Genomic DNA, 9850 nt, shown 5'->3' with positions numbered 1-9850 from the left:
ATATATATATATATTAAAAAAAAGTGCGTAGTGCTCACCAAGGAGGCGTCCAACTATTTCTCTAAGCTTCAAGCTTTATATACAAGCAGGGTGTGACTCTGGTCTCCTAAACTTTTTGTGACAATATTAAATCATGCTGTTAATTTGTTTGTAGTCTTACCAATGTGTGTTTATTGGAGATCTTAAATTCTCAACCACTACACTATTTTTCCCTTTTATGTGTCATAGTCCTTAGAAATAAAAATAAAAAAATAAATCTGGATTGACAGACCATACTTCAAAGAAAATCAGAAATCGGCATTGGCCTGGTAAAACCCAGTCTATGCATCACCAATATTTATACATGTGATTTTTTTCTCTGTTCCTGAGAGTTCTTGATCTTATTTTTCATCAGTTAGTTGCGCCCTCCTGCTTTGGCCGCCGTCAGTGAAGAGTTCACCATGGCAACCGCTCCTGGACCTGACGTAGAAAAGCAGAGGCCTGGCCCCAGTGACCGTCTGATCACTCTGTTCAGGTTAGCGCTCTCAACAGAACAGCTCCTCGCTCCTGTGGCAACGACTTATATAAGCTACAATGTTTGCATTCTTTGCTTAAGACAACATATTTTGAACAAATAAGATACAAGTTTTTTGTGAAAGCCACTGAATCTACGAAAATGTTTACTTACAGACTATTTTTATTCACATTTACAAATAATTTCTGACACATTTTTTTTTCCTTTTCATTGACATCAGGACCTGCTCCAGAGATCCCACAGAGGAAATAAAAATTAGACTGAAAGACATGCTGCAAGAGTTTCTGCAGCACTGCAGGGATGATAAACATGACGACGCAAAACGAGGTAAAAGTCCCATTTACTCCATTACTGGTTTACAGAACATTTTAATAACAAAAAGCTTCCATTTAAATGGTCTGGTGTTTTCAGAGCTGGAGGAAAAGTGCTTCTGGGATGCCACATCAATCTACTACACCATCTTAGAAAATCTTCCTGGCATTCAGGTGAGATTAAAGTCTGTCATCTCTGTGAGTATGCTGCCCTCATGTGGCCACACTAAGAACTGCATTTGCATGCAGTTTCCTTATGGACAGCCGCAGTGCTGGAGTTGGAGGTCCCTTTGATAGGTGGTGTGTACCAGTGGTCACCAACCCTGGTCCTCTGGCCCCACTGTGCTGTATATTTTAGATGTTAATTACCCATTCATTTAAACCAGGTGTGCAGCAGCAGGGAAACACCTAAAACATGCAGGACCTCCAGTGTGTACTACTAATTTTGAATCCAAATTTTTCTTTTGTTTGTTCTTCTCACATCTTTGGTTTGATGTGATGTAATAGTCATTTTGCTTTGATACCACAGATGCAGAACGTCTTGGAGGATGACCTTTGGCACCGCTGTCTGGTAACCTGTTGCTTGCAGGTCGCCCTGAAAACAACCTTTCGAGTCAGTGATGTCACTTGGCTCCTCAAAGTTTTCAAACTGGATTCCTACCTTTTCTTAGAGGTTTGTCGCACAAAACTCCGAAGACCTGCTATAAAATCTGAGTTACCTGCTTCAGCTTTTTTTGTACTGTGGTTTCACAGGTGCATAACCAGTTCCTATTAAGGTTCGCGAAGGAAAAATTCACAGACTTGATCAGACGCTTTAAGCCAATTGGAACAAGTGTTTTAGAGAGCTCCGTTTGGGCCAGCCACTCTCACCTGTGGGAGAAAATCAAAGACAATGAAGGATTTCCACCTTTCAAACACCAGGTCTGCCATTGCAAAAACAAAACATTCACCTGTAAATTACTTTTGTCTGTTTAGTTTTTATTGAAAGGACTTCAGTATCGCTTTACCCCAACTGTTTTCTAACGCCACACACAGCTGACTTCCCCAACAAATGTCAAAGGTCAGCCGGAATCTAACCCACAAGAAGGTACAAAGAGTGATAAAGCTTCCTTTTGCTTAAGTTTGTTGAAAAAGGCTTAAAATACAACAAGCTGTGTGCTTATCAGCAGATGTAATATTGGAAGCAGAGTCGTCCAGGACCTCAGAGCACCAGCATTGCTCCCCAGCTGTAAGGAGACCCAAGGGGCAACCTTTCCTTCACCGGTTTGCCAGGATGGTGAGTTCTTACTCCCAGAACTTTCCACTGTTAAAATATTTGTTTTGTGCAGCTGTGCTTTGTCCTGTGATCAGGTTTACAGCGAGATGGCAGAGCGTCTGAGGGAAATGTGTTTCAAACTACAAGTCTCTGATGAGTTGAGATCAAAGATGTGGACCTGTTTGGAGAGTTCCCTGGCCCAGCACACTTCCCTCATGAAAGACCGTCACCTGGACCACCCGCTCATTAGTGCCATCTACATCATAGCAACGGTGGGCTTTGATTTGTTAAGCCCTCCCATGTCAGTTTCCATGTTTTTGTTTTTTACTTTTCTATATTGTTTTTTCACTGCAGACGTTTTTTTCTTTTGATTTTGTTCTCTCAGCTCAGTTTCATCTGATTGTTTTTGAAGACAAAATGTATGTTAGGCTACAATATGTCAAGATTTCAAAAACTACTAATTGAGAATCACTGTTTTTATGCAAAAATAGACATCACACCAGAAAAAGAACATGACTATAAAAATCCTGCCAGAAAAGGCAACAAAATTTTGGAGAAGGATTTTAAACTGTCTTTCTTACGTTGTCCGTTATGCAGAAGGTTGTTTACCTGAAACAAGCAAAAGAGTTGCTTTTTATTCTCTCCGATACAAGGACTTGGTTAAAATCATTGGGTTAAAAATTAAGGAAAGTTTGCTTATGGTAATAACAAATTTAAAAAAGATCTGAACCACTCTAAAGCAAAATCTAGAGAGTGTGTTTACAGTTGTAATAACAAATTCAGAAAGTATGAGGGTACAAAAAATCATCCTGAGTGATGTGAAAATATGTTGTTTATGAAATCACTAATTCAGTTTCTAGCTTTTCTTGTTTGCTTTTGCAGGCTACCAAGAACAAGCTAACGTTTGAGGAGATAGTAGAGCGCTACAAGACTGAGCCATATAACAATGGAAGTGTAAGTGCCATTTCTGTGACTTAACGTAATGATAAATACAGTTAAATGATCCAAGAGTTTTTCACCACCTTTACCGTCACTGGCTCAGTATCTTTAATCATTATTTGATTTGAACATGTATTGATTGAGAATAACATGACTTCCATTATTTTATTATATTTTCATGAAAAGGAAACTATATTTAGAGCATGGTCTAATTGAAAGAGGGAAATCTTGTAAGCAAAAAGAAAAGGTGTCAGAAACTAGTGAAGCAACATGTGGAGGAGGGACAGTTCAAAGAACATCAGTGGAAATGGCTCAATTAAACCTATCAACCTCATTTTAATTATCGTCTCTTCCTGCCGTTTTGTTCTTTCTGTTGATGACACTGAATGAAAAAGGCTCAGCTCTGGTGCTCTCCATTGATCCTCCCTTCCTATTTCCTTAGTGTAATGTCCAGCACACAGTACAGGAGTTGTCGGCAGATTGTCGGCCCATTTTCAAAACATGAGAGACCACACATTAGCCGACAGAAATCCTAGGTATAACGGTTCAATCGGGTTCGATTGTGCCGTGTGGTGTCCAGACACATGGCACAAAATAATGGCTACAAGTCCAGTTAACTAATTTTAAAACAAGGCATTAATCAATGCTTTACTAGAATCTACCTGTGACACATGTGGCTAGAGTCAGCGTAAAGTTCTGACTGAATGAAAATCATTAGAACCTATTTATGTCACGTTAACGAAGAACAGCTGAAAAGTTACCGGGTTTATCAACTGCGGTAGCAATTTGGCTCCAACTCCCCCCCTTGTCATTTCTATATTCTTTGCACAAAATGTTAAATAAATATTATTGTTGTTTCCACATATCATCTCCAATGTCCGCTGGATTTTAGGTTGTGCCGTGTCAGCTGTTTCGGATTCCCCTCCGTAATTTCCCCTCAGAAAGCACGAGGAGAATCCGCGCTTTCTGATTGGCTACTTGTCACATTCAGCGTTAAGCTCCCAGTCGGGGGAAAACCCCTGATTTAGATCTGAGCGGCTATAAAGATCTACCATAACCCACCACACACTGTAGGATGATCGGTTACGAAATCACCAGCGGCAATCTTAGATCAGCCAACGATCTAAGATTGTCATACGGAGAAAATACGGGCAAAAAATTGTGTAGTGTGAACTACTGTGTCAGGATGTGCCCATCTTCTCTATTTAAATCTAGTGATTACTGAAAGGCAATATAGTATACAGACTTCAAAATCTGTACTCTTTTGGTTGAATGCCGTATTTATTTTCACTTTGGCTTCATGTTGTTTAGTTTTTATTCAAGTACGTTTTTTGTTAATGGAGACTGAGAATCCATTTTATTTTTGTTTTTGGTTGTTTTATTTAGTTTATCAGTTCCCGTGTTATGTGTTGTTTAGAAAATAAAATGTAAGTATCTATGGCAGGAAATAGCTGCATTATTACGTAATTTCCATTAAATCAGTGTCAAAAGGTCTTGAAACAATATTATTGTTTATCGCAATAATTTTTTAGACAAATAATCGCCAAAATTTGTTATTGTGACAGGCCTATTTGCATGTAGACTTTTGGGAAAGAGTTTCATTTAATAATTTAATTGAATACAATTTGGAACAAGGCTGTAACTTGAAATGTGAAAAAGTGAAGCGATCTGAATACTTTTGGATGCATGGCATCGTCTTTATTTATGCATATCTAATGTCATTTCTGCCATGTTCTGAAGCCTCAGATGTTGCTGAATGTCAACTGAATGTTTTCACCCTCAGGTTTCCAAGGAGATGCTGAACTCAGAGTCACCTGTGGAAAATCTTCCCAAAGAGACGATGGGTATGATTTCTGTCTGTTTGGGTGTTCACCAGAGATTAAATATAATTTTTTTATAGAAGTATTAACTCACCTAATAATATTTTGTTTCTGTTTCAGCCGTTAGCAAGGCTGCTATAAAGCTGTTGCATAATAACAAAAACAATACTGTGGCAGTTTAAATGATCACAGAACTATCATAGAAATGTAACTTTATATTTTAGTTTTCCTCTTTGCACACATATCTGACACTAACATAATAATTTACTGTTACCACATTTCTGTGTCTGTCTATCCTTCAAGTATTCATATCCATTTTCAAACAAAAATGTTGGAATTTTATGTCAAAAATGGATGTGTAGCTTTGAATTTCTTCATGCATGTATCCTCACTAAATACTAAATAAGTTACTAATTGAATCTCTTGCTGTAACTAAAGTCTTGTGAAAGCCTCAGATGTTTGTTTGACACTTGATTTTTTTTTATTACATTGTTGCTGACAGATCTTGGATCCCACAGAGCTGCTTTTCCCACACCAGAAGAAAACTCAGCGGAGGACAAGAGAGGCAGCCTCATCAATTTCTACCACCTCTACAGCATAAAAATGCAGCCGTTTGCAGAGAAGTTTGCCCAAACTTATGGGGTATGTTTAGTTGTTTTCAGAAGTCATTTTGATCAACCTTAACAAGAAACCAAATCAAAACAATAATGCAAAGAAACAGTGTAAAATATCATATTAACCACTAATATTTGTTTTCTTCTGCAGGGAGAGACTCCTCCCATATCTCCATTGCCGCCACCGCAGTCGAGAGAAAGTTATCACCCATCAAAGAGTGTTAACTTAACCGTCTCACCGTTAAACAGACAAGAAGTCCTTCGACATACTCCCAAACACACCTATAACATTGGCAAAAGTAACAGAAAGGTCACTTTTATTGATCTTTACTTCACTGGACATACATTTTAATCTTTTTATCCGCTTTATATCGGGTCACATTGCAAAATTGTAATGAAATTCCTATTTCTTTACACAGGACCTGAGTAAAATCTCTGACATTGTAACCAGAAAACGTGAGCTGACGTTTAAAACAGAGGAAGAAGATGGGCCTTCATCCAAGCAAAGTTGCTTGGAAACTCCGTCAGGTCTGCAGAATCGACTGATGAATCTGCAAAGAGATCGGTCACTGGCACAGAACCAGAACAACCAGAACCACCCTGGCAGTTCAGCCTGTAACACGCAATAAGTGAAGTTTACTTAAAAAATGTATGCAAACTCCTTGCCTCAAAAACATCAAGTTTCCAAAACTTAAAAATGTTAGTATGTGCAAGTTGTACATCTTAAGTTTTCACAACTCAACTAATTTGATGATCTTGAGTGAGTTGTGTTGACATGAATGTACACATAGCTCACTGTAAAACCTAATTAGCGATTTCTACTTAAATATATGTCCAGAATTAACTGATTAACATTAACTTGTGCAGTTTTAGTGAGCATAATAAATCTACGTTGTGATTATTTAAACGATTCATTTTTTTAAAAAAAGAAAAGAAAAAAAAGAAAACTACTTATTGAAACAGTTCCTGCATTAAATCTATTACAGTGAACTTACATTTGATAAAAATAAATGAAGACGAGACCAACAGACAGCGACTGGTAGAATATTTCCCTGTGAAGCAGTGCATATTTTTGTAAATCTTTTTTCAGAAAAATCTGCTTTTTAAGCCAAACGCATGGTAAACTATTTCACAAAGCAATGTGTTGCAATTGTACTTAGAATTTGTAGAAGTCAGCCAGGGTCAGATATTTTCTTTTGGAAGTTTTTGCAACTTCCATGATATTTTCAGCATTAGTAACTTTGATGTGTTTAATTTATTTAATATTATGCAGCAAGAGAACACTTTCTGTTCAAAACTGACGTGTTCAAACCGGCTGGGGAATGGGTCTGGGTAAAGGTTCGTGGTTTGACAACAGGGTTAGAGCTTTGGTGGGATGTTTCCAGTCTGCAGTATTCCAAGGAAGGAACAGTTCTTACTGGCCTGATACTTATCTACTATAAAAACAAACAACATGGCGTACTTGAGCAGTAAAACAGGACCATGGAGTAATCAAAGACTATAGCGTAGTCTGAGGAGTCACATTTTCATTTACAGCACATGGATGGCTTTGATCTTCTTTCACCTTGTTCTGCTGCATCCTGCAGTCCATGAACAGACTTAACTCTGACCTACAGAGGCATATCCCTGCTGTCTTCTTTTAGCAGGACAATACAACAAAACAAACATTGTTAAAGAACTCCCCAGATCTCCATCTAATTCATGCATGAGGAATGTTGCCCATTTTTCTCTATGGTAGCAATATTTCGCATCAGGTCATAACTAACAATCTGAAGCGTTATCTTTACAGCACTATTTTTAACTTTCATACTTGTGCCTTTGTACTGTGCTGAATGTTTAATTGTTATTGCTTTTTTTGCTTTGTTCACTCCATTGTTTATTCACATGCAATCACAGTGATAGTGCAATGTTTATTATTATTTATATTTGCCATGATGACCAGCTGCAAAAAAGAGAGTTTTGTTTTTCTATGTCCAGGAATTCCAGTATTTATTTAAATGATTGCATAGTGAGCCGTATTAAAGTATTAAGATCAAATGGTTTATGGGCTGAATTTATATCTTGCCTCTCAAGTCGATCTGACCCCTCAAAGAACTGTACGCATTACAGTCCAAATATCATAACTAATCTCAAGGAACATCAGCCAAGAAGTGTCAGAGTAACTGTATTGAAACAAGTAGTGGTCAGCTTGTTGATTTCCCATTGTAGCTGTTTTGTTTTGTTTGGAGAAAAAGCTCCTTGTAAGTTTATCTGCTGATTATCTTCAGTTTAATTTTATCTGGGAACTGAAGTTGGAGCAAACAGCATTTGTCGCAGCTCTGTGCAGCAGCAGATGTGCACTTTCCATATATGTGTGTAACAAAATATGCCTTATTTTAGTAAAAATATGTATATCAAACCAAATATTAAATTAAAGATACTTTAAACAAAATTGATTTGTGTTGTAAATCTTTTCCAACATTTCAGTATTTGAATACTAGAGATTGCCACAGTAGTGAGAGATTTTTTTCTGTTTCAATGATTTAACAATAAAACCCATTTCATGATCTCTAGACATCACATCATGGAAAAATTATAAATTTTAAGAATTATGTTCCAGCAAACTATTCCAAGAATTTGTGGAAGGACATTCAAAATACTTGACCCATCTTATTCACTTTTACAAGCAGAAGTCAGTAACCAAGGCTGTGACTGCAAGGGTTTAACTGCAAGTCATTGTTTGGAAAGCTTTATTGTTAATTCTTAACCAACATTGCTAAGGAGGTGATTATAAAACAGCTGTATAATCCTGCAGACAAAGGCTTGTAAAATAAAGCTAAGACACGGTTAAGTTACCAAACACAACAACTCTCCAAGACACTTTGGAGAACAAAACCACCTGAGCCTACAACACCCAGAGATTTAAAGGTGATGGCCTTTATTTTGAAGCTTCAGTGATCTCATCAGCTAAACAGATCTGTGTGCTCACTGGGTATCAGTCCATCAGGTTGAAATACAAGCAAAGACACGGCAGTGGTGGATCTCTGAAATGATAAAGGAGAAACCGAACACTAACATCTGGAAAAAAAAGCAGAAGAAAAGACAGAGCTTTAACTAGATATCCCCGTCTTAATCATCTTGCAAGTTAAACTTATTTTGAATTTCTATCAGATTCTCAGATCTACTTACTAGCACAATATATGTCTTTTTATTCCCCTTTTAGACGGATATAGTGCTACATAAAGCAAACGATTTATGGCCATTGCATAGGGGTCACTTTGATGGGGTCACCTCTGTAACTAGAAAGCCACGTCTCTGAAGCTGCTTGACTTGACAAATGGGTTGCATGGTGACTGAGATGGAGTCTGTGGTGATGGTGTGTACAGATTGGCCTGTCTGAGGGTGAAGGAAGCCCTGTCAGCAAGAGGCTGCACTACTGTCCATCAACCCCTGTGTCATCAGGATCAGCTCTGCGAGGCATTAACATTATCAAAAATATTAGCATTTAACTGCCCCCCACTAGTGAATTAGCATTAGCTTTGTCCCTATAATAACCATTCTACGTTTTTTTTAAATTTTTTTTATTAACTATGTTTAGCACACTGAATGGAGGAAGTCAACGTAAGAAAACATGCAAGTGACCCCACATGCCACAGACAGCATTTAGGCTAACATTAGCATTTTGGCTAATTTTAGCTTGTACACTAATTTTTTTAACATACTGAATGGAATAAGTCCATGTTACTCAACATACTTGTGACTCTCCACATGTTACTGAGCACACTGTAGCTTACTCTAGCACTGATGCTAACTCTTAGCATCAGAACGTTGTGTTCCAATTGACGGGCACACTTTGGCAGCCCTCCTTAAATTTCTTCAGAAATGTTCTGGTTTGCCTCTGTGATACATGCTCTTCTTGTTTGGGTTCATATTTCTTCCTGATCCTTTCTGCTGTGTTCCTTGATCCTCCAGATGCTTTTTATCCACCAGAGTTCAAACCTATGCAGCCTGCAAAGCACTCAGGTGGTGGACAAATATTGTATTGTTTTTGAAAATGATTTGTTGCAATGGATTTTATTCGAATGTGTATTAATATGAACGGGGCTGAATACAATTGCATACCAAACATTTCAGATTTTTTGTTTGTGAAGAAAAAATATTCCTTTCTATTCCTTTTAATTTCCAGTGATGTTCTACGTTTGTTGGTCTATGATGTGTACACCAATTAAGATCAATTGAAATTTGTGAATATAACATAAACAAATTGCAGAAGAGTGTTTTGCAAGGCCCAGTTTATCCTGAGTTTCTGATTTTCAGCCTTAGATATTTTCATGCTCTGCATCTTCTGTCTTTGTTTTCCCAGCCATTCATGAGTTCATTCTTTCCTCCCCCACAGTTCTCCTTATGCACACCTCTGG

The 9850-nt window shown here is 37.7% G+C and overlaps 1 protein-coding gene across 3 annotated transcripts in view; it reads left to right on the top strand.

Annotated features, from left to right (window-relative positions):
- LOC106947111 (retinoblastoma-like protein 2) overlaps window positions 1-7361 on the top strand; it is a 12803-nt gene extending 5442 nt beyond the window's left edge. The window contains exons 2-14 of one of the 3 annotated variants that reach the window (XM_015031913.1): window positions 395-514; window positions 735-841; window positions 926-996; window positions 1355-1498; window positions 1579-1746; window positions 1861-1912; window positions 1992-2101; window positions 2176-2352; window positions 2963-3034; window positions 4803-4863; window positions 5342-5481; window positions 5605-5763; window positions 5873-7361. In XM_015031913.1, coding sequence (XP_014887399.1) covers window positions 441-514; window positions 735-841; window positions 926-996; window positions 1355-1498; window positions 1579-1746; window positions 1861-1912; window positions 1992-2101; window positions 2176-2352; window positions 2963-3034; window positions 4803-4863; window positions 5342-5481; window positions 5605-5763; window positions 5873-6082 — 1545 coding nt within the window. In that variant the 5' untranslated portion in view covers window positions 395-440 and the 3' untranslated portion in view covers window positions 6083-7361. Of the gene's footprint in view, window positions 1-394; window positions 515-734; window positions 842-925; window positions 1000-1354; window positions 1499-1578; window positions 1747-1860; window positions 1913-1991; window positions 2102-2175; window positions 2353-2962; window positions 3035-4802; window positions 4864-5341; window positions 5482-5604; window positions 5764-5872 lie in introns of all 3 variants that reach the window. The other 2 variants (XM_015031912.1, XM_015031911.1) reach the window with 2 other exon arrangements.
- Window positions 7362-9850: the final 2489 nt, after the last annotated feature.

This window comes from Poecilia latipinna, unplaced genomic scaffold (genome assembly GCF_001443285.1).
Source record: "Poecilia latipinna isolate Pla-1442-1.1 unplaced genomic scaffold, P_latipinna-1.0 Scaffold223, whole genome shotgun sequence".
Taxonomy (NCBI): Eukaryota; Metazoa; Chordata; class Actinopteri; order Cyprinodontiformes; family Poeciliidae; genus Poecilia; species Poecilia latipinna.
The sequence above is the reverse complement of the archived record's forward strand: the minus strand, read 5'-3'. Positions and strand labels throughout refer to the sequence as shown.